At 42.4% G+C, this 26,118-nt stretch overlaps 1 protein-coding gene across 1 annotated transcript in view; it reads right to left on the reverse strand.

The window, feature by feature from the left end:
- Positions 1-26,118, reverse strand: part of LOC126267124 (transmembrane protease serine 4-like) — a 166,269-nt gene that overhangs the window by 134,537 nt on the left and 5,614 nt on the right. The window contains exon 2 of the mRNA XM_049972042.1: positions 4,282-4,447. Within this exon, the coding sequence (XP_049827999.1) occupies positions 4,282-4,447 (166 nt within the window). The remainder of the gene's footprint in view (positions 1-4,281; positions 4,448-26,118) is intronic.

The raw sequence follows: 26,118 nt of genomic DNA on the forward strand, positions 1-26,118 counted from the left end.
ACCATAGACCCTGAGATAACTCACACTTTGCAAGACAAATTAAATATTGCTGCATTAAATTTTGTAAAATAAAGGAAATAGGTACTAAAATTCGATTTCGTACTCCTTGCAGATGCAGAGAGTCATCATAATACGCCTAACGCATAATGCAAGACTTTTTATAACCGCCCTACATTGCTATAGATACTAAACAATTGTCATAACGTGTATGAAAATCAGGCCAATGTCTATAAGGTGTGGGTACGTAGACTTAGATCTCCTGCCTCAGATAAAATTTGCGCGTAGTATCGAGTCCTCAACCACATCTGCCCTGTGAATCACTGGGGGGGGGGGGGGGGGGGGGGGGGGAAGCCAGCGTTCTTTGCGGGGAACACAGTTTGGAAAATTCAGAGAACAGGTGTTTGGGGCTGGCTACAGAACGATTCTACTGCTGCCAAGGGATATTTCGCGTAAATATCACGGAGATAAGATTAGAGAGATTAAGGCACGCACTGAGGCACATAGACCTCGCTTTCCCTGGCTCAGTGCGAGTGGAACAGGAAAGGAAATGACAGGGTATCCTCCCACCACGCGCTATGCGGTGGCTTGCGGAGTATGTTTGTACGATGATCGTTCAGTAAGAAATGCTCCATGTTTTTTCTGAGAACATATTTATTGTTAAGGGTCAGAATTATATGTACATCAACATGTCTTGTCCGTGTCCTGTTTTTCTACTTAGTCTCCATCAACTTCTATGGACGTACGCCAACGTTGTGGAAGAGCATGTATTCCCTGCTGGTAAAAGCTCTCGTCCTGTAGGTGTAGCCATGTTTTCACTGCATAACTAGCACTCTCGTCACCTTCAAAGTGTGTTCCCCGTAGAGAATCCAGTTGTGATGCGCCGGTCGGCACGAATAATGGTATCCGCATGATTCAGCACCTCTGACAGGTTGTCCCGAGCGTGGCTGATTATGGAGCTCAGTTTCTGCATTTCCTGAGGCTGTAACTTTCTTTATCCATCGCCCAACTGTACTCCTGTCAGTCGCACCATCGCTATACACTGCACACAAACGATTATGGATGTTCACCGCGGTTTCTTTTTCTACACACAAGACTTAAATAACAGCACGCTGCTTGTAAAGTGAGTCGTATGCAGATGTTATTTTGACTTTGCATTAAGACTCTGACAATTGCCAGAACGCTTCACTGGCGAACAGAACAAACATCAAATGTGAAGTACCAACAAGGACATTTGTCTATGTATATAAATGGCTTTTTTAAAAAAAATTATGCATTATTTACTGCACGACCCTCGTACAACCCGAATTCCGTAACCTGCGGAAACCGACAGACCAGAAGCGGCCTTGCACTGCTCGAACACAACTGAAATACACCATTTCTGAACGTAACAACTGCATTTAACTTTAGACTCGTTTGTCCTAACATATGTGTTTGTTCCCTTCCGTTACAAGTGCGCGCTTCCTATCTCTTGCTGAGAGCTAACGTTATCCAAACCTCAAAGACAGTCACAGCCACCGGTCTTAACACGTCATAAATGTAACGATTGTTTTCCAAACTATTGTACATTCTAATCAGACGTGATCACGTCGTGTTCCTAATGGCACCACATAACATAGCGTAAGCTACAGTTTCATAATGTAATTATTCTTCCCGGAGCCTCCAGAAACATATACATCTACAGCGATGCTGTATGCTAAACAGAGGCTGTTCTGGAATGACGACGTGATGCCACTTCAGTGACAAACCCTCTGCGTAATGTTCCCTTGTGTACAGAATGTAGTCCACTTGACTTCTAACAGCTTTGTGAAGTTGCATTGAAATGTAAATCCTTTCTATATATAAGCATGTGCTACAGTCTGTAAGCGGATGCTGGCGGATTTACGGGTTTATTCTCTGTCAGTGGAGACCACCGACGTAAATCTGGCGTGCCGTCCATCACCGACAATTCTCCGCCGCGAGTTACAGGTGACACTTCCGTAAGCTGTTCAACCGCAGCCCAAACGCACAGCCAGCAACCTCTGTGCAAAGTCCCTCGCAGTACTGAAAAATAATGGAGCTTTCTCGCAATTCATAATAGTTTTAGCACAATTTCACTGTTAATGGTTTCATCTGGTTGTTCTGTTTAAATGTAATTCGCAGTCCGTGGACATTCCTTCTCTTAAATTTTCACACGCACTTTAACTGCGTCCTCCCTTGCGCAGCTACACACTGCTTCATCTTCCTCAATCAGTTGCAAACGTGTTGTCTCGACTCAGTGGGGCTGAACATTACCGATGAAGATGCTTGCAACTTCATTCCATTCTGATTGATGCTGCATGCTGTCTTTACGGATGTCCAATTTTAGCATCACTGTAATAAACAAACTATAGCACTCAGCGGTAAGTAGTTACTACACTGTAATATGCAATGACTTCCCTCGTACTCACATGGGCTTAAATGCCTCCAAAGATCACCTACGCAGTATCTTACAGCTATCTAGCAATATCAAAACTGTGCGTCCAGTTACGTAAGCCAACGTACGTCAGTACTATGATATTACGTAAAGCGCCTCCTCACGCAATGGTGCAACCCGACTATAATATGGAGAGCAACATTAAGGAACTCAGTACATTTAACTACTTACTCACACCCATATGGATATTTTCTATCTTGTACTGTCATTATTATTATTATTATTATTATTATTAACAGTAGCAGTGATATTGCTACTATAATTAGCATTAGTTCACAGTCAGTATGGTTATTCCAATGGGTAGTAGGTACATTTAAATCATTTTGTTACTATTTACACGAGCCTCTATAATTTATCTTAGAAGATAGGGTGAAGAAAGTCAAAATTACGTTCACAGCATTTGCATATTTAAAGAAATCGTTTGCCATGGTTGACAGGAAAGTCAAAAGTGAAATAATAGGGGGATCAGAAGGTTATCTACAACTTGTACACAAGTCAGACTGCTGTTACAAGTGTAAAAGGAGAAGAAATTGAAGAGAGGCTCAAATGGCTCTAAGCATTATGGGCCTTAACATCTGAGGCCATCAGTCCCCTAGACTTAGAACTACTTAAACCTAAATAACCTAAGGACATCACACGGGAATGAAGTCATTGAGGAGCATGGTTGTAGCATATCTCTGATGCTATTCAATCTGAGTAATGAGCAAACAGTAAAGGAAAGGAAGTAGGAAAAAGAACTAATGTGCAAGGAAAAGAAATTAAGTCTGTAATATGCTGATGAGATTGTAGTTCTGTCACAGACGGCAATTTATTTGGAAGAACAGTTGAACGGAATGCAATGTTAACCGTCTTGGGAAGGCGTTATAAGGTGAACATCAGAAAAAGTAAAATAAGGATAATGGAATGTAGTTGAATTAAATCAGGTGGTTCTGAAACCATTATGTTATAAAATGAGACACTAAACTAGTAGACAAGTTTTGATATTTCGGCTGCAAAGTAAATGACGATGAAAGTGGAGAGGATACAATCTACAGAGTGGCAATAGAATGAAGATTATTTCTCAGAAAGAGCAATCTGTTAATAGCGAACATAAAATTAGATATTAGGAAATCGTTTGGAAGTTATTTTATTTGTCTTGGGTGTAGTCAGATGCTGAAGTGAAACGTGGACGATAAACAGTTCAGACAAGAAAAGAATAGGAGTCTTTGAAGAGTGCTTCTACCGAAGAAAGTTGAAAACTGTATTGGCAAATCGAGTGATTAATAACAAGGCTGTAAATAGGTTCCTGGAAAAATCAGATTTATGGCAAAAATTGAATAGAAAAAGGGACTCTTTGATAGGACACATCGCGTGGCGTGAAAAATTTGGTAATGTAGAGAACCGTGGGGGCTAAGAACTTCAGAGGAAGATAAACGCCTGGCTATAGTAAGCAGGTGAAAATGAGTGAAGATTTCAGTAGTTACACAGGGATCAAAGTATCTGCAAGGAACAGACCAGCGTGGAGGGCTGTATCAGAGTAGCCGTCGTAGGTCATAAAACTACAACAACATTTACTTTATCATCGTTTTCAAGTACTATGATGAAAAATTGTATGTGTAAAAACCAGGTCCAATGTAAGGGACGGCCTAAAGGATATAACCCGAAGAGGGTACATGAATAAACACGAAAAAATAAAAAAATGGTTTAATGTTACATATCTACCTCATGACGTAACTTTCGTTAGTCACATTTAAGCTCCGTGGGACACTGCTAAATACCGGGAGGAATTACTAATGATCAAACGGCAGATAAGTATAACAGTAAGAGTAAGGGTAACAGCGTCGACTCACTCATTTTCTTGTCACCGGTGATGCACTGCGCCGTGGTGAGGACGGTGGTCAGCGAGGGAATGGTGCCCGAACAGGCCAGCCCGTCGTCGCCTATTATGAACGCCATAAACGGCATCTGCTTCTTCAACACCAGCGCTGAAGTGTCGATCAGCAGCCTCTGCTTGACCTGTGGACAACGTTAGTAAAGGACATCTTAAAGGCGTCGATCGATTAGATTTGACGCAAGACGTTAGTGCAATATAAATAATTTTATACAACCTCACGCTGAGTGACGATCGTCTGATGTTGATGGCAAGGGTGGTTATGCATTCACCTTGCTTCAGCCTCACTGAATATTTTATTATGCATGGCCAGTGGTGTGGCTGTTTGCGTTCATGCATCCTTTTTATGGTTCCGTGCGTCAATCGTTAAAAACGGAACTCTCGCAGGAAGAGTTACTGACGTTGGCTGCGAGTGAGCATTGATGTAAATCAGTGGAGAAAGTTGAAACGTTTATCAGAGAAAGATTCGACCCCAGGTCTGCTGCTTGCTAGGCAGTCGCTCTGACCTCTGAGCCATCCGGACACAGCTGTTATCGCAACTGCACGGACTACCCTGGCTCGCGACCCTCGGACCCATTTTCCCAACTCATCCGTACACCTGCGGACGTAGTGCCTCCTTGCACATTATGTTCATTATTGGCGGCATTTCGCCAATTCCCGTCACAGTTAGAGCCTAGTTTTCACTCCCCTGGAGTGCCGTGGTAACTGCCGTCTGCTTCACATCTACTGTGTAGCATGCTACGTAAATTTAAGTATGAACTCTGTTTTTCTTACTTGTCACTTCTTTTTCCGTGTGTTTTTGCTTTTAGGAAGCTTTAATTTTCGATTACTAGTAATAGTGTTCCACAGATTTCGTGTTTTGTTTTGAATACAGTCCAGAGACAGGTAGTGCTTATTTTCATTGTTTCCAACAAGAAGTGTCTAGTAACCACAGTTTAGTCAGCTATCAGCCGCCTTTAGTGAATTAGCAGTCTCGTTAAAATTTGATTAACTCTCTACAGTAAATTGTTGTTTTCTTAGGATAGATAGGATGTGTGACTGCTGTGTACGGACGCAGGAGGAGCTGGCCACTGTTCGCGAACAGCTGAACGTGGTGATGGCCGCGGTCAGCCGTCTTCAGGGTGCTGCCTGGGAGTGTAGCGGCAGTGAGGAGTCTGGTGCGTCGCATGGTACACCCCAGGTGTTACATGCTTCACCCACTGTCCCTGCTGTCGAGACATCTTCGCCGGTACCGGACGCGATTGGGCTACCCTCTCCCCAAGGGGAGTGGCGGGTTCAGCGGCGTTCGCGGCGCACGAGGCGGAGGGTAAATGTGGAGGCTGGCCGTGTGGCATCGCCCGCTCTGCCTGTGAGTGGACATGTGGCCGCTTCTTCAGCAAGGTCCGAGCAGGCACACGGGGGGAGAGGTTTATTAGTGATTGGGAGCTTCAACGTTAGGCGGGTGATGGAGCCCCTTAGGGAAATAGAGGAAAGGTCGGGGAAGAACGCCAGTGTTCACGCTGTCTGCTTGCCGGGGGGTCTCATCCGAGATGTGGAGGAGGCCCTGCCGGCGGCGATACAGAGCACTGGGTGCACCCGACTGCAAATTGTTGGTCATGTCGGCACCAATGACTCCTGCCGTCTGGGTTCAGAGGTCATCCTCAGTTCGTACAGGCGGTTGGCGGAATTGGTGAAGGCGGAAAGCCTCACTCGCGGGGTGGAATCAGAGCTAACTATTTGTAGTATCGTTCCCAGAACCGATCGCGATGCTCTGGCTTGGAGCCGAGTGGAAGGCTTAAACCAGAGTCTCAGACGATTCTGCGGAGATCTGGGGTGCAAATTTCTCGACCTCCGCTATCGGGTGGAGAAATGTAGTGTCCCCCTGAATAGGTCAGGCGTGCACTACACGCCGGAAGCGGCTACAAGACTAGCGGAGTACGTGTGGGGTGCACATAGGTTTTTTTTTTTAGGTTAGAGAATTCCCTCCCTAGGCCCGACAAGACGCCTCCTGAGACGCGACAAGGTAGCAGTAGGCAAAACGCAACAGGGAATAACAATAGTATTGTGGTGAAAGTAAAATGGAGGAGGGTCTATAGAAAGGTCTCAGAAGTGCTCTCATTAATAAACGGTCACAATGCCCACATAGTACTAGCGACGGAAAGTTGGCTGAAACCAGACGAAGTAGGTTACAGCACACTTGTTCGCCCACTGCTTGAATACTGCTCACCGGTGTGGCATCCGTACCAGACAGGGTTGATAGAAGAGATAGAGAATATGCAACGGAGAGCAGCGCTTCGTTACAGGATCATTTAGTAATCGCGAAAGCGTTACCGAGATGATAGATAAACTCCAGTGGAAGACTCTGCAGGAGAGACGCTCAGTAGCTCGGTACGGGCTTTTGTTGAAGTTTCGAGACCATACCTTCACCCAGGAGCCAAGCAGTATAATTCTCCCTCTTACGTATACCTCGACAGGAGACCACGAGGATAAAATCAGAGAGATTAGAGCCCACACAGAGCCATACCGACAATCTTTGTTTCAACGAACAATGCAAGATTGTAATAGAAGGGAGAACCGGAGTATGGATGTAGATGTAGATGTAGATGTAGATGTAGATGTAGATTACTTCGCCTTGATTATATAAATCTGGTGTCTGTTCTTTCGGCCATGTGCGAAGAAACGGAAACCACATATACCTCATAGAAGCGCTGTGTTATCCGCCTATCTGTCTGTCCGACTGTTGGAAACCGTTTTTCTCAGGGGCGGACTGACGTATAAAGTTAAAATTTATGTTACACACTGTAGTCTGTGGTCCCATGGCAGTGTAACAAACTGAGCTTCAAAGTCATTCAAATCAAAAGATACGGCCATTTATGTCAGATATTTAAACACTCGCAATTTTAGTACTCGCACACTCACTCATCAGATTATATGAATGGGTGATGTTTGTTCTTTCGGACACGTCCGAAAGAATTGGACAGGGACTGCCGATAGGTGGCGCTCGGTGGGAACGTGCGTCATCGCTGAGCAGTGCCGAGATAGTCCACGCATCGGCGCTAACACTGTATCGTGAACAGCACTGTGGTTAACGCATCTCTTAGCAAGCGGGAGAGGCGGACTCCGATCGCCGGTCTAGTACACACTTCCACTCGTCTCCGCCGGTTCTGCGTAACGTCCCGATGCAGCAGATCCTTCCCCGAGGGCTACGACAAAGGCAGCCCACGGCGCTTACGTCACGAGGGTAGGCCTGAGCTACCTCGCTCGCTCAGCTCAGCAGACGGAATGCATTTATACTCGTGTTAAATCGTAACTGGGTGTTTAGGTACAAATGAGAATTGCATATTCTACTGAAATCTGCTTTTATTCAATCTTACTGACTGCTAGTTCAAAGCCGGCCGCGGTGGTCTCGCGGTTCTAGGCGCGCAGTCCGAAACCGTGCGACTGCTACGGTCGCAGGTTCGAATCCTGCCTCGGGCATGGATGTGTGTGATGTCCTTAGGTTAGTTAGGTTTAAGTAGTTCTAAGTTCTAGGGGACTGATGACCACAGCAGTTGAGTCCCATAGTGCTCAGAGCCATTTGAACCATTTGAATTGCTAGTTCAAATGACTCTGAGTACTATGGGACCCAATTTCTGAAGTCATCAGTCCCCTAGAACTTACAACTTCTTAAACCTAACTAACCTAAGGACATCACACACGTCCATGCCCGAAGCAGGATTCAAACCTGCGACTGTAGCGGTCGCGCGGTTCCAGACTGTGCGCCTAGAACAGCTCGGCCACTCCGCCAGGCTCTGACTGCTAGTATTACAACAAAATACGTAACTGTACAGTAGCTGTAAATTAAGACCTATGCTCTGCATAAATGCTGTAACAACTCGTTTGTAGCATTTAGTCTTTATTGCTTAACAGTCCCCATTTCGTACAAGATGTAGTGGCAGATCGAACCAATAAAATTCCACTGCACACAGCAAATTATTATAAGACATATGGACTTTCGATCGTTGTAGGACTAATCAACAATCACACTCCATAATCGCGGATTTACTGTTATGATGACGACGAACGAGTCGTCGCCAATGTTGACTGGTGGCCAATGCTAAATGGAGACATGTAAATCACAGCAGGTTTGTCAGGAACGTCGATAAGGTGCTGGCTGCATGGTCTGGATCTGCAACGACTAAAATAATCAGAAGTCGTTGGAAAAAAATAATATATATTGTACTTAACTGGTTTACAGGATTTTTCTTGGCTGTATTCATATAATTATAACAGATTGCTATTGAGGCCTCAATTAAGCCATACGTTACTAAGCGCCTTGTTAGAGGTTGCTTCCTGTCAGCTGAAGGCTATGCTACTTTACTACTTAACGTCCAGAGCAAGAGTGGACGAGAGCTCGCTAGAAACTTGATAGCGGCGCTGGTCGCGACTAGCGGGTCCAAAGATACTAATACGGACCGCGGCCGATAACTTCAACCCCTAACAAGTGTGGTATCGGACGTTGATACACAGTCACAGTAGAAGATGCAATTCTCATTTGTTCCAAAACACGCAATTACGAGTTAACAGCTGCAGAAGCCTAGTTTGTCTGCTGAGCTGAGCGAACCAGCGGGTCAGACGTGCCTTCGTGACGTACGCGCCGCGGCCTGTCTTCATCGTGAGCCACGTTAGTTCCCTTTCTTTTCCTTTCTCCCCGTCCGCCTTCAATTTACATGTAATCAAAGCCCACACGGCACTTCCCGTTCGGCTAGAATCATGGAATTATGCAGTAAGAAGTACAACCAAAGCAAAAAATCCGAACTAAGTCAAAACATACGGCCATTTGTATCACATGTTTTGATACTCGCACAGTCAGTCATCAAAACCTACAGCATACTTCTCGCTGATTTACACTGATTAAATTTTGAAAGAAGTAAGGTTTCACAGCATAAGTAGGGGAAAAATTTCGAAAATTGTTAATTTATAATTATATCACACGAAGAAAATATTTATTTTGTCATTTGTTATCCGACGCTGACTGGATCACAATGGTAAAAGCCAAAGATCAGACAAGGAATGACTTTATTGCTCTTATGGCGCGTTTCGGAATTTATCTGTCAGCAGTTATCCAGGAGTGATTAATATACTTAAATATGGCGTTTCAAGTATGCGGATGTTTGCATTTTACCTGTACGACCGAGTCAGCATGAATGGAGAGCTACCGGTTATTGCAATAAAGGTCGCCTGTCTCCTACATGACTTTACGTTACAAGTATATTATTGATATTAAAATACTCTCGAAAATCGTAGAATCCCTGGGACGGATATCTCGCCAGCGTCAGTGACAGTAGTGGGCAAAGATTGACGAGATTCAAGATTCCCGGAATGGATGAACTATCTGTATACATAGTTAGACTTATACGGCAGGCCGGCCGCGGTGCCCGTGCGGTTCTGGCGCTGCAGTCCGGAACCGCGGGGCTGCTACGGTCGCAGGTTCGAATCCTGCCTCGGGCATGGGTGTGTGTGATGTCCTTACGTTAGTTAGGTTTAAGTAGTTCTAAGTTCTAGGGGACTTATGACCTAAGATGTTGAGTCCCACAGTGCTCAGAGCCATTTGAACCATTTTTGAACTTGTGCGGCAGCCTCGGTGCGAGGGTGCTACTTGCACCTGACAAATTTTGTTTATAACGTAGTTCTGCAATCAATTAGAAGAATTCTGTATAGGGAACTCGAGGAGAAGGCTCTAAATGATACTCCCATATTGTGACAAGATCTTACGACTTATTATGTTAAAACTGCCAGGGAAATTAACAGACCACATAATCTGAAAACAATTTAGGTCAGTTACTAGAACTACCTCTCTGCTGCAGCGTGTCAGATGTATTTCTAATATTTGGAATGATCTCAGTGAAAGGCAACCTGACATTCAAATAATAACTGTAGCTGTCATTTTACACGTGTAAACCCCTGACGTCAGTTTAATTGCTGAGCCAATGCAAATTAATATATTATACTCTCTTTTTGTTTGTTGTTAAGGTGTTAGTTTTATTCACAGTCGTTATAGTTCGGTACAAGTGACGCTGTGTTAGCGCTGAAGCAATGCGTCGAAGTCCAAGGGAAGTATAGGTTCCGTATGAAGAAACAGCGTAGGTCACCATTTTCACAAAAATCATTCAGCAAGGATGAGAGAGAGGCTATGAAATTACGCTTTCGCGGATTTTAGCTTTGCTCCCGAGCAGCCAGCCTCGAGCAATGCGTCTAAGCCCTCCTGTTTGCCTTAGCATGTTCCTCTGTCTCTTGTAACTCACGTCCGTCTCTGTCGCTCGACAATGAGGTGACAGAAGTCATGGGATATCTCCTAATATCGTGTCGGGCCTCCTTTTGCTCTCCGTAATTCAGCACCTCGAATTGGCATGGAGTCAAAAAGTCGTTGGAAGTGCCCTGAGCAAATACTGAGCCTTGCTAACTTTATAGCTGTCCACAATTGCGAAAGTATTGCCAGTGCAGACATTTGTGACCTAACTGACCTCTCGATTATTCCCCATAAATGTTCAATGGGATTCATGTAGGGCGACGAGAGTGGCCAAAACATTCGCTCGAATTGTCCAGAATGTTCTTCAAATAAATCGTGAACAGATGTGGCTTGGTGACATGGCTCTTCCTCATTCATAGAAATTCAATCGTTGTTTGGGAACACGAAGTCCATGAATTGCTGAAAATGGTCTCCAAGTTTCGGAATATCGAGAGGAGACAGTAACTCAGCCCACTCTCTTGTGGAGCCACCACCAGCTCACACAACTTGACCTCATGACTGCGGCACACCCGCGACCTACCATCAGCTCTTACCAACTGAAAGCGAGAGTCATCTGACCAGGATCCGGTTTCCCAGTCGTCTGGGGTCCAACCATATCGTCACGAACCCAGGAAAGGGCTGAAGTCGATGTCGTAGTTACCAAAAGCACTCACATTGATCGTCCGCTACCATAGCCCACTAACCTCAGATTTTGCCGGACTGCTCTAACGGGTATACTCGTCGTGCGTACGCGATTGTTTCTGAAGTTATTTCACGCAGTGTTTCTTCTCCGATAACAGTGACAACTCTACTCAATCGCCGCTGCTTTCCGGTTGTTAAGTGAAGCCCGTTGGCCACTGCATTGTCCGCAGTGAGAGTTGATGCCTGAAATGTGCTATTGTCGGCGCGCTTTTGATGCTGTGGACCTCTGAATGTTGAATTCCTTAACGATTTCCGAAATGGAATGTCCCACTCATCTACCTCGAACCACCACTCCGCCTTCACCCTGTTAATTCCCGTCAAGCGGCCCTAATCACGTCGGAAACCTTTTGATATGAGTCACCTGAATACAAATGACAGCTCTGTTAGTGCACTGCCGTTTCATGTCTTGTGCCTGCAATACTACCGCTATCTATATATGTGTTTACCGCTATCTTATCACTTTTGTCACGTCAGTGTATTATTCCGTATTTACACTGAAACATCAGTTCCTTTCCAATATTTTTCAGCTTTTGCTTCCCAACCCTGTGGGTGACGAGACTGCCCCGTTGTATAATTCCATTCTTCATGGACGGTCTCGTAGTACATGGAAACTGCTTTAAACAACACGGTCGTTATTACCAGTGCTCAGTCACTCCTGAACAATAAGCGTTTCCGTACTGCCTACATCCCGCTCGGCGTCCTGCGGAAACTGTATTTGCCTTCGTCGATCTTCAAGCCGCTAAGCTGCCTTCCGCACGACTCACGCGTACGTTTACCGAAGTCGGTACCTTACTGTTTCTGCCTTTAAACTGGCGACTTAACTTACAGGGAACGTTCGCTTCCGGCTAGCGGTATCTCGACTTCCCACCAGCCCCTCTGTCCTGTCACCACAGCAGCGGCCTGCATCTCTTCGTAGACACACCTTTACAGTGAGGAATCGCCGCGCAGGATGCCGTGATGTCAGGCGTCGAGATCGCCACCTAACGGCGCAGCTTCGTCTCTGTTCTTCGGTGTACGTCCTAGACTGAGGAGCTGTAAGAGTCGCGAAGGCTGCGCGTAGCCTGCTGGAAGCTGTAATCGGCCGCATGGTAGGCGGAGTGCATTCGCAGCCGACGCAGAAGAGCTACGAGCCAAGAAAACACTTTATCTTGAGTTATTTGCGTTTATTTTTTAAGACTGTAGCAGGAATATTCAAAGTAACAACTTGAGGGCAGCAGTATTTTGCAGACGCTTCTTTCATAACGACTGTCTTCCTGTGATGTGAAATGCAACTGCTATTTAGCTGATACTTTGATAGGGGTTCAGTATCACGTCCAGCAAGTCTTGTTTTTCAGCACGTGGGTAGGCGAACGTGAACTGCCATTTTCGGCCTTTTCGCATCACACTCGATACCCATAACCTTTCCTTCTCTAATTTTTATTTTCTGCATTCAAGCACCAATTGCAAAACTGTTTGAGCGTGGACGTGTTATAACAGACGAATGCAGTAACACAAAATTAATTCTGTGCTGTTTCGGACTACACAACAAAGTTTTTGAGATAATCATTGCTCTCAGGTACCTGTTTCGGTGTCGCTGTTATCAGGTGCATTTTCGCTGGCGAAACTGACGTGACCGCAGGCAAAGAAGCTCCACATTAAGAAAGTCCTGCGAAACCTGCGAAAAAAAGATCTTCCCTCAGGATGTTGCTACTTCCTCGTGCACAGCTGACGAGATCAGGTTTCTTCCAAAGGGGCACATGCACATTATAGACGTGAGAATATAAATAATAAGGGCATTCACCTTTTACGGATATGGGCACCACCTTTTATATTCACCAAACCACGTCTTGCATCATAGCAGCAGCAAACCTTGCTGGAAGAGTGATTTCGTTTCAGAACGGAGAAGAAAGAAAAGCCGCGTACTTCGGTACTTAGGCCGCCAAATTTTTTAAAAAAATTCGATTTTTCAAAAATATGCGTATTTTCTAGTGCACGTCTCCCTGAATGGTTTGATGCGTAAAACTCATATAATTGAGAGATTATAAGGTCTTAAGTGTACCAAGATGCAGCGTCACACCACTTTACACAGTATTCTTCTGTCATACACAAGCGTATTTCGTTTTGTAGAATTCGAATGTTTATATTTGCGGCAGAGATTGTCATACGTGAAACGAATGGCTATTGATACCGATACTTTCTCTGCTGCTATCGACGTGCATTATTTTAACCAAAAATCATTTTAGTGGGAAGCAAGGCACTTGCTATTGGTGTTTCTGGTGCAGTTTCATGTTTTAATGATGGTGTGCAAAGCAGGAAATATGTTTCAGAGAAAATGGGAATTACGCTTGGAGTGAACTGCATCAGAGCTTTGTATGAGACAGACAAAAAATGATTCAAATAGCTCTGAGCACTGTGGGACTTAACATCTGAGGTCATCAGTCCACTAGAATTTAGAACTACTTAAATCTAACTAACCTAAGAACATCACACACACCCATGCCCGAGGCAGGATTCGAACCTGCGGCCGTAGCGGTCGCTCCGTTCCAGACTGAAGCGCCTGGAACCGCTCGGCCACACCGGCCGACTGCGACACACAGAGAGCGTGTAGTGAAAGCTGATAAATCATTTTTGGAGGTGATAAAATCAAGAAGAGTGCATGATAGGAATGTGAAAAGGAAGAAAACTGATTTATAAAATAAAATAGGAACCTGCTTATGGTGCTCGACAGTTCTAAAAAACTGCCAAATAGAAGCTGAAACTTTAACGGCCACTTTCCGCAAAACTCAATTTTCAGTTTTTATGTACCTGTTATATCCAAAATAAATACCCTATTACTTTCAAACTTGTTATGCTTATTAAGCACACACTCTAGAATTCAAACTTGTTATGCTTATTAAACACACACTCTAGAGTTTTCCAAATCTATTAGAAACTGTGGTAAAAATTGAGATTATTAACAACAAAATTGGAGTTTTTCTAAGCATGAAGTTTGACTGTAACAGTTCATTCATTTTTTTCATAAATTAAATAAATTCTAGAGTTTCATACACCTCTGAGTATGGTTTGTATGCTCTGCAAAATTCATCGAAGAATCTGTCTTATTTACGAAGAAAAGTGTATCTATAGAAACAAATGCAGCAAATAGTAAGTGAAAAAAATGATGAAATTTCATATCAAAATAAATTTTTATGTTCTTGAATCTCCACTGCTGTGAGTGTGAATCCTGAATCCTTCCTGGTCATGCTGACAAAGTTTTATGAATCTATTTGTAAAAGTATAGACACTGGAAATTAAAATGTCCTGTGGTGCCTCTCCTCCTCCACGTCGGCCCAATTGACGTCCTACCCTCCCCCCCCCTCCCCCTATTAAAGCATGTCGTATCATTAGATCATGAGAATCTTGGTAAAGTATTTCAGGTATCTAATTAAAATAAAGGGACTGTCTAGGTATTGTGCCGTAGCAGTGTACATTGCTCCTATACAAGTCTTGGGCCGTCCACACACGGGCCGATTATCAGTCGTCGTGGGTGCCCGCCATCCTTCAAGCAGCTTGTGACTTCCAAGAGGGAGCTACAAAACCTTTGTTGCGTATTTACTTTCATGGCCATCTGTATAATGAACAATTCTAGTGATAAGGGGAATGCTGTGATGTTCAAGGTGATTTGCTGGCTCTGTCAGCATTGAAAAACAACTTCCGTGGGTCTTTCTTCAGTGATGGAAGAATGTTGAAACTGGTTGTCGGTGACGTTAAATCCTTCCTTGCCATGCTAGGATGGCGCAACCCTTCCCCTGGGATCGTACAAGATCTCAGGAGAGGACCCTGTAACATGGTCTATGAGGAGCAATGCCTTTTTTTTTATAACACTTCAACTGAACATCACTTGTCTGCGCGAGGTCTGGGACGAGGCTGACGAGAAAGTTCTGTACATTGGCCTCTCTCATCTGTTTCAGAGAAGGTACTTGACATCTTGGCCGCCTTTCATGAAAAATATTCCGCATTTAGGAAGTTTGAACATTTTCCCTTCCTGACAATAGCCGGCAACGATTCGGTCTGCAGTCGCCTCGTACTCGTCTCGAAGTCATAGCGACCAGTGCACGCTAAAGTTCCAACGTGATGAGCGGATCGCACATCATGGAGGTAAATTACCAAAATTTAGAGACTCACAACAATGTAGAGCCCATGATATTTATGTGCAATAACTGAAATCAATTTCTAATAAATAAATAAGAAAGTAAATAAATAAAGAACTTCATAACATACAACATGATCAGAGAAATGCACGAATTTTAGATCGTGTCCTCAGAATCAACAAGCAATAATTTCATAGAGTACGTACCAACAAATTCAGATCGTACGGGGAATAATAGTGATTTAACAATTACCTTCAAGGTTTTCCACAGATTGTTTTAGTATCGCGAGATAAAAAGCGCAATAACAATAAAATGAACTTCTCTATCTCGCTGTTGAACATATAGTTTGTGGGAGGAGTGTAATAATATCATCAGGTATACGGTTATACCCTCCAGAAATATTCAAGAAGGGATTGTACGGATAAAGCGAGGAATGAGATTGCCAAGGAACTAAACTTGTCACGTATTTATATCAGTCTTATTTTTATAGTATACTTACTCCACAGTTCATTCCATTATTAATACAAGAAAAGTATCCACAAATAGAGATGATTCAAATAAAAAATACACCATGGGCCATAATAAATACATATTTAAATTAAAACCCATTTGTATCTCTTAAATGCAACATTTCCACTACCAGGACAGCGATGTCATTGGAGTCAGAAAATAGTATGTTAAACAGTCTCTAGCAATAGAATGGTTGTGTACTTTGGCACGAGGTGGTAAGGTACGGCCAATGGGATTCGCAGAGCCAGTGATGCTGACGCTTTGTTGTGCTGTGTATTATATCCATCTCCCTTTCTAACGTAGTTATGAAGCAGGCAAACACATTTCATGATGTTATTGATCGTATCCTTATCCCGACAAGTAGCACAGTACCTATAGAGGGTGTCCAGGAAGTAGGGACGAATATTAAAGCGCTATAGAACATACAAAATTTAATGAAAATGTGTTTTTTTTACTAAAAACATTGAGTAATTTTTCCCATTTGTGTATAAAAAATTATATCCTCCAAATGACCACCCAATGCCGCGTAGCAACGAGCCATGCCTACACTGAAGTTCTCGGTGAAGCATTCACAAACATCTGGTGGATACCGTTAATAAGCCTTTTAATTTCATCCTTCGGTTGGTGTAGTGTTTGTGGTTTGTTCACGGACGCTTTTCATTTCACAAATCACCACAAAAAACCACAAGGCGTAAGATAGCATGATATGGCAGGACATCCTGATTGCACTGCGAAGGGATAATTTTTTCAGCAAACTTTTCATTCAGCAGGCAATCGTTTCACGGGATGTGAGACATGTGGCACCCTCTTGTTGAAAGCAAAAACCGTCATCTTCATAAGAGGGAAAAACCAATCAGAAAGCATGTTTCGGTAACGGACACCGTTCACAGTGACGGCAGCTCCCTCACCATTAAAAAAAAAAAAAAAATGAAAGGCCCGACCACTCCTCCTGCATAGAACCCACACCAAATAGTCGTCCGTTTTGGATGTATCTCATCTTTCACCGTTAGTCGCGGATTTTCTTTACCCTAAATTCTGCAGTTCTGCTAACTGACGTACCCACTGAAGTGGAAGTGCCCCTCACCTGATAGAATTATTATTTTTGTGAAGTTCTCGTTCTCCGCTTGTCGAGTCAAATAGATGACTCTTTCCAATAATTTGCAGACTTCAATACTTGTGTAAGTTGAATCTTGTACGCATGCATTTTCATATCTCTTGAAAGCGTTTCTTGCAGTGAACTTGGTGATAAAATCAATTTTTGGGTTCGTCCGCGAGCCTATTTTCTGGGGCTCACGGTCACTTCGTCTCGCACGACAGCAGTGTTTTCCTGTGTTCGAACAGAACGCGGTCTCAGACTTCAGGATCGATTTCCCAACTGATGATTCGACTGGAACAGAATTTTGTCCGAGAGTCACACGCAATTTGCGAACGGTTGCCGTGGGACTTTCACTGTTTTTGTAATAAAGTTTTATCACTTGCATTTGTTGCCATCTGCTATATGACGAGAATAAACACCAAACAACAATGCTCACCACTCAAAAGCTATCATTCTACTAACAGGGAGGATATCAGATAACAAACATGAAAAAACACAGCTGCCAAACCGTTATATGACAAAACGGCGCAAAATTCAAATTCGTCCTCACTTCCCGGACACTCGGTGCTTGTAATTTTTAAGTCATCATACCATACGTCCGTAAATTGATTTTCTACCCAAATTTATGCTGTAGTTGAAAGTTCGTTTAATATTGCCAAGAGTACTTGTTGTCAGGTCTCAGTAAACATCGGTATATAGCGGGAAGGCTTCATCTTCTGCAAAGTAATAAGAAAAAACACAGCCATCATAGTCATCTAAGGGAAGCTTAGACGGCGATGGTATGTTGAGTAATGAATTAGATAAAAAGCGTTTAATTGCTGAGGCTCTGAAAATGCCTCCATCACTGTTTTGTATCAGCATATCCAGTTTTACACATTGTTAAAATGCCATCGGCATCACGTTATCCTAGAAGTATTATAGAGTGGTATGATTCATAATTAAAATTAGTCGGCCCAATACGAGGAATTTTCTCTATGCCAACATGTTTCCCATCTGTTGCCCCATACATTTTGGAAGGCTCCATAGGGACTGAAAGCGCCCAGCAATTCTTTTCCACTGATCTTGTGTAAGGCATGTTATGTACGCGTATTTCAACTCATTCGATTTGATCTGCGTGGTGTCAGATACTATTCGCCCAACTGTACTCTCTCCCGCGACGAAAGTAGAGTCGAAGCGAAATGAATGTACTCCCTGTAGTCAAATATCTTAAATTAATTATACAGTTAAGCGAAAAGATAATTATCTTGAAAATATGTCGAGAAAAAATATTTATTTGTAGACAATACATATATATTCTATTACACTGGTTGATTGCAAGGAAAAGATGGAGGAACCTACGGAGTACGTTCGTGGAGAATCTCAAGCCCTAACCAAGTGGTAGTGGACCCACAGAGACGAAACCCTGTTACCTGACGGGTTCAATGCAATTTGGTATTCCTTTCGTATAACTAGCTGGCGTCCCTACTACTAATTGGTCTACAATCTGTCATCCCTCACCAAAACCACATGTACCGCAATCTTTCATGTACTTTGACTTTCTTTTACTTTATAGTATAATAGTTACCTTCAGAAAAATCTAATATCATTATAGTATACAAATATACATGGTAAGTCACTAATTAATACCACAAAGAATAACTCCAAAAGTATGATAGGAACTGAAAAATTTGCTGCATGGTACAACGGAGGCCATAATATGACGCTGGATTGTTGTTGCTAGGTGGGGTCGCTTCAGAGATATGAAGGAATTTTTTTTAAAAGTAGGGACCATATAGTTGCGTACTTATTTTCTGATAGCGGCTATCGAGACGAATCCAATGATGTGTAACAGTAAGGGCTTTGAAGGTCAACGAAGGTCACAAAGGTGTCATATACGACCATTTACAGAAGGTGTTCGAAGTGATGACCATTGATATCAACGCAGTGCTGCAATCGAGTGGTATTCCTTATCACATTGGCACTTACCGAAGCACATGCTCTGACAATTCTCTCTCACATATCTTCAGTTATAGTTGAAACGCCTTTATAAACAAGGTCTTTTACGAATCCCCACAAGAAAAACATCCAGAGGCGTCAGGTCTGGCGAACGAGCTGGCCACGACACATCTCCTCCGCGTCGAATCCAAAGATTTGGGAATTTTGTCTGCAACAGCAAAGGTTTGCAACAACTGCTCGAGAGTAACGTGCTCCTAAGATAGCGTGAACACCTCAAACTAATTTATGAGCACAACATAGGAGCAACGACGTATATGACATAATCTGTTGCCAAAAAATCATCCATAAAATACTTGAAAATGGCATAAGGCCGAAATTGTGCAATCGTACAGGAAATAAAGAAAATGGCAGCTGAAGGCTAGAAGAAATCATTCAAAAAACTATGTATTTTGTTAATTATTGCTGATTTTATGTGTACTATTATTAGAATGAATGAGTGGCTAAATAAGACGTATTCTGATACGTAAATATTGGCGTGGCTATTAACTGAGCATATGGCTGCGTGAGAACTGTATCTGGTGAGCTTGAGTGGGTTATCTGCTCAGAGAAAATTTGTAATCAGTTCACCTGTTTATAGCACTGGGAAACGAGGAGCATACTCAGATAACTCATTTACCTAGTGAGGGCATTATTTTGCTATTTGTGGGTTTTCCCAATCTGTTCATTTAGTAAAGTGCTGTAGAGAGACATGACGTTATGGTTGCTTTAAAGTAGAAGATCCGGGAGACAGACGTTTAGGTGAGGTACGTGACTGGCTATGGTAGATCTCAGCCGGCCCAAGTGGCCGAGCGGTTCTAGGCGCTTCAGTCTGAAACCGCGCGACCGCAACGGTCGCAGGTTCGAATTCTGCTTCGGGCACGGATGTGTGTGATGTATTTAGGTTGGTTAGGTTTAAGTAGTTCTAAGTTGTAGGGGACTGATGACCTAAGATGTTAAGTCCCATAGTGCTCAGAGCCATTCTGATAGATCTCAAGCAGTCAGAAGTGAGGGCAGGAGTTCGCAGACGGTGGTATGCGTACCACTGGTGGTTCGCAGATATTTCAGGTAAGCGTAAAAGTATACAAAGTACGTACTACATGCAACTAAAATCATCTTCATAAGTTAGAGTATTTTTAAAGCAAAACGATAGTGCTAAAGCTGATTGACAGAATTAGAATATGTATAGCAAAGAACGTGGATATACCACAGAATGTTGTTCTCGGACGGTTCGTAGGACACAGAAAAATCGGACGCCCCCCTGCCGCCATTAGTAGTCGTTGCCTTGGACGGGAATGATCCATCTTCTTTTGACGCTGACGGTAATTTGATCGGGTCGGGTCGCATCAGGTCGGTCGTTATTCGAAAATCTTTGTGCCGTGTTGCAACTGCTGCCAAGCCCTCCGATATACCAGCGTGTGGCGCTGCAGTAGTGATCATGGACTGAACGGTTAACTTCCGTTATTGTCATTTTGTTTGGGGCTACGTCATATGGCATCATGATACGAAGAGATCTTTGTCGGGACCGGACTGTGCCCATTACAATAAGCTGATTCTTGACCACTACAACTTTGATGTGAAGTTTAGCTAGACTCTGTGAATTATACGTGATTGTGTTGAAAGACAACCACGAAGCGATTTAAGCCAGGAAGCCTTCTCAACCTCCAAGGCTTCAGTTAAAGTACCTGAGCCACACCTAAGCGCAGGTATTATGAGAGCTACTCACAGTTTGGTATTACTAATGATAACCCAGTTCCTCAGTCCACGGCATGTTGAAACCTTTTTAAATCAAAGCGTAAAGCCTTCTTTATTAGGATGTCATCAAACATCTAAGCACTCTGAGTTAGTTGGTAAACCTATTGAACGCTTTCAAAGACAACTTCCGTTATGCAAAAAAAAGAAGTCAAAATAAGTGGCAGATTTTATCAACAGTGATGCTAACAAGTGTGGGGATTGCTGGTCCCCCTTAGGGCGCCTCCCCAGGTGGCGGATAGGAGAATAACAACATAAACGCATTCATTTAGGAACATGGATATCACCAGATGGAAAGTTAGTCAATCAAATAGATCATGTAGCTATCCAGAAACGATTCCAAAACAGTATTAAAGATGACAGAAGGTTTAGGGGAGCGGATTGTGACACATACCACACGCTAATCATATCAAAAATGAAAGTGAAACTCAAAAGGAAAGTAAATAGAAATATGGACTAAATTACAAGATATAATATAAGATACCTGGCGAAAGTAGGTATAAAAGAAAATATTACAAAAGAAATTAAAAGCAACCTAACAAAACCAAGACTGAACAATGCAGAACCACAGGATGTCGAAAGCAGATGGCGACACCTGAAGGGCTGTATTCAAGAAGCAGCTTCCAAAATCATGGGTGAAAGAAACGACCTAATAACATTTGGTTTAAAACAAAGTGTTGTGGAAAAAGTGCTGGAAAGAACAAATGCAAGGAATGCATGGATTAAAGAAAGGGACTATATGACATTGAAGGGAAGATACTAGAAACTCCGCCAAGAAATGCAAAGAACCCTAAGACAAGAGAAAAGGGAATACTATAACAATATGATCAGAAAAACAGATTATGATTTCTAACATCACAGGACAAGGTAGATGTATCAAAATATTAAAAAAATCCTTTGATAAATTCAATAAAAGGGAACAGTTTATAAAGGATCAGTATGGGAAAATTTTGACCAACAAAAGTGACATACAAAGAGATGGAAGACATACTTTTCACAACTTCTCAACTGCAATAACCCATCCTCTTACGTTAAATTGGAAGAACCTGATACAATTGATACAGCAGATACAGTTACTACCCCAACAGTAAATGAAATACAGCAAGCAATAAAGAAATTAAAGAATAATAAGGCTTGTGGCTAGGACAGGGTATACACTGAGTTATTAGAAAATGGAGGTCCACAACTGGAATTAGAAATACAAGCGTTAATAGAAACAATTTGGGAGACAGAAACCATTCCTGCAGACTGGAAAACTGCAATTGTGTGCCCTATATTTAAGAAGAATGATCTACTTGCTTCTGATAACTACAGAGGAATTGCCTTACTGGATGTCACCTACAAAATGTTATCGAGTTTCCTATTAATCAGGCTGATACCAATAACAGAAGAACTGATTGGGGACTATCAATGCGGTTTCCTCAGGAACAGATCCACATTAGATCACTTATTCACCCTAAGAGAAGTAACTGAGAAGGTGTGGGAATTCAATGTAGATGTCCACATATTATTCGTAGATTTTAAAAAGGCCTATGATGGCATATACCAACATACACTCCTAAATATAATAAAGGAATTTAAAATACCATCAAAATTAATTAGATAAAATGTGTGTGGATGGAACTTTGTCGCATAAAGACACCGGTAGGAGAAAATGAACATTTTAGGGTGTACACTGGACTGAGAGAAGGGGATGCCGTTTCACCTATTTTATTGAACCTTGTCCTAGAGAAGATCGATACAGAATTTTCTAAAACCAGTCCACAAGGGATCCAGCTTCAGGGTGTGAACGTTACAAGACTTGCCTATGCAGATGATGTAGCACTAATAAGTAGTTCCAAAGATAATTAATCAGAATGATGCAAAATTACTACAAAATTGCTGAGAAGACAGGATTACCTGCCAATAAGTAAGAAAACCAGAAAACATGCACCTCTGACTGAAGATGGATTCAATTTCAAACTGTTGACCGCTTCAAGTATCTAGCAAGTCTTTTTAGTAAAAACAACACAACAGCTATATAAACAGATGCCCGTTTATCAACAGCAAACAAGAGACTTTTTAGTTTCATCAAAATTCTAAGAAAAATATCACTTAGCAGTAACTTCAAAATCAGCATATATCTATCGACCATTATACCTGTGGTGTTATATGGATGTGAAACATTAATATTTAGAAAGAAAGATGAAGAAAAACTGTTAACATTCGAAAGAAAAGTACTGAGGAATTTTTTTGAACCTGTATACGATGAAAATAACATGGAATGGAGAATAAGAAGAAATGAAGAATTAAGACTGCTTTACAAACACCGTAACATCGTCGAAGTGCTCAAGACGAGAAGCTTGAATTGGGCAGGACATATAGAAAGAATGACAGAGAACAAACTACCTAGAATGGCATTCAGCAGAACAATAGACTGAACGAGAGGAAGAGGGAGACCCAGAATCAGATGGTGGGATAAATTTCGGGAGGACACAACTAGGATAAACAGCAATAGCAACTGGAAAAACAGCGCATTCGACAGGCAGAAGTGGAAGAGGCTCATAGAGCAGGCGTATGGTCGATAAGGCCCTTGCCACATGTAAAGTAAAAAGTAAGTGATACTAACCTGATAAAAGCCCCATACCACGATAATTTTAGAGTTGCAGAGGAAAGGAAACCTCTCAAAAATACAAGAAGTTCCGCTATCCAACAATAAGGTAAATACAAGTATTGAAGACGCGTTAGAATCTTGAAGAAAAATTGTTATTACAGCTGCAGGAGTGCACTTATTTCACTCTTAACATATACGAGAGTACAGATGTAACGAATATCGTGTTCGCTTTGACTATCGTGAGGATATGAGAGAAGAGTTTTTATCACTCAGACCGCTTGGGTCAAATGCTACAGCAGAAAAAATTTATGACAACGACTGACGCTTCATCTTGTTTTCACAGACGCTGTATAGGTTATAACTTCATGAAGGCGAGGGGTCTAAACTAACGGCTGTTCACGCTGTTGTGTGAAGATGATGAGGTCCTTTACTCCTTGAGTGTAGGGGACGAAGCGGGAGACCCGCACCGCCGTACTAGGCAAGGTCCTAGCGGAGCTGGTTTGCCACTGCCTTCCTCCGACTGTAATGGGGATGAATGATGATGATGAGGACGACACAACAACACCCAGTCATCTCGAGGCAGGTGAAAATCCCTGACCCCACCGGGAATCGAACCCGGGATCCAGTGCTTCGGAAGCGAGGACGCAACCGCTAGACCACGAGCTGCAGACTGTGTGAAGATATGTGAGTTAAATTTAAAGCTTTGCTTCTTCATACTGAAATACCGGTAAGATTTTAAACCGAATATTTCAAAATATATGAATTTTTTATGTTACTCGACGACAAAAACAGTCAAATGAAGAATTCTTTCACTGATTGTTAGTGGTTATCAGGACTGGCCTATTTATCTGATGTCTTTGACAGGCTTTAAACATTGAATATTGGCCTACAAGGATGAGGCACAACAGGTTTCTCAGACGGTAACAAAATATAGTCTTTCAAAAGAATGTTGACTCTTTTCAGTTCACAAGTATCAGGCAATAATTGTTTTGCAATCCCTACAAATAATTTTTGATAGAGAAACTAACTTGAAAGATTTAGTTCGAGACATTTTTCAACAATTGGAGGTCGTTCAAAGAAGTTTTGAAAAGTACTTTCCCTAATGTTATACAAAATATCACTGGATAATCTATTTCAGGAGAAGTACCGGAAGAAGTAATCACAAAAGAAACTTTCATCGACACAAGTAGCGACAGTTCAATGGAAGATGTTCTCAAAAACCAATTCTACTTCCTCTTTGGATGGGAACAAAAGCAGAATACCCTTCTCTTTACAAACAAGCTATCCGTGTTTTGGTGCCGTTTGTTACCATGTAGGTGTGTGATTCAGGGTTTTTCTCCATATTTGAGTTGCTCTACATTAAGAATTAATATAGAAACAGACTTCACTTTAAAGAAGAGTTGAGAGCCGAGTTCAATCGAACCAGACTCTGAGGCTCTCATTAAAGATAAACAGCAACATGCTTCCAACTGATTCTGATTTTTTCCCCGTAATTTACTATACTCCACATTCAGTTTAATACTTTCTTACAAAAATGATTTATATTATCGCGATGAGAAGGTAATAAATATTTTAAATGTTATTCCTCTCTTAGTGGTTGATTATTTGTATCAAGACCGGCTTAATCCAATTTCATATTATTAGTCACAAAATGTAGGCCTTCTACTTGTGTCGGTCACATTTCCACCACACTTCGTAGTTGATTGGAACGACGCAGAAATCGTGAAGTGTGCATGTTGTCAGCAAGTTGGCGAAAATTATATCCCACTCCCCTCCCACCCCCCCCCCTCCTCCTCTAGGCCGTCGCAGACTACAGTCGTAGTAGTCACTGAAACATCCGCAAACCCCCTCACTTCAGAGTTCGTTAAAAGATGAACAAGATATAGCGGTACCCCCAAATTTCTAAAAATGTCAAGTGGTATGCAGTAGTAAAAGGTCTGGGAAGCCTTGCTCTAAAGTACGGAACATAGTTAATTCTGGGCTGGATGGGAAAAAAACTACTAACTCGTAATATATATGAATGTATATTTACTCCTTTGCCGAGTATTTTTAAATTACCCATGAAATAATCGAAATGTGAACATTTCTCTGTCGCAGATAAGTAGAGTGACAAATGTTATTTGTCCCAGAGGAAGTTGAGGTTTAATTTTCATTTTGTACATGATCTCAGTTGTATGAGTTGTGGTATCGTATTAATAATTTCATGTCTCGTAGTATGAGTGCTTAACGTGATTTAACTCCAGTGCTCGAAAAGATTATTTTTTTACACAGCTTGACAAACTTAAGATATATTCAATTGGCATACGCGTCAAAAGTGGTGCTATCGCCTACGTGTTTCGTCAGAGGTGATTCTTTTTCAGTCTTTAGGTGTCCCTCATCAGTATTCTTTAGGAACGATTTGTATGGCGCTAAGGTTGATAATTCGAGTTCCGTGGCCTAATAATACATGGTCCTCAGTGTTGGAAAGAGCGCAATGCCCATAATACACCCTAAGAAAACAAAAAGAAGAACCACTAGCGAATTATCCGAATGGGACGGAAATTGATGAATGTGATGTACATGTACGGACAAACGAATAATCACAATTTCAAAAAAATGGCATGATATATTCAAGAGAAAGAGCTTCATATGGTTCAAATCGCTCTGAGCACTATGGGACTTAACATCTGAGGTCATCAGTTCCCTAGAACTTAGAAGTACTTAAGCTTAACTAACCTAAGGACATCACACACATCCATGCCTGAGGCAGGATTCGAACCTGCGACCGTAGCGGTCGGGCGGTTCCAGACTGAAGCGCCTAGAACTGCTCGGCCACA

The sequence above is a fragment of the Schistocerca gregaria genome, chromosome 4 (assembly GCF_023897955.1).
Source record: "Schistocerca gregaria isolate iqSchGreg1 chromosome 4, iqSchGreg1.2, whole genome shotgun sequence".
Taxonomy (NCBI): domain Eukaryota; kingdom Metazoa; phylum Arthropoda; class Insecta; order Orthoptera; family Acrididae; genus Schistocerca; species Schistocerca gregaria.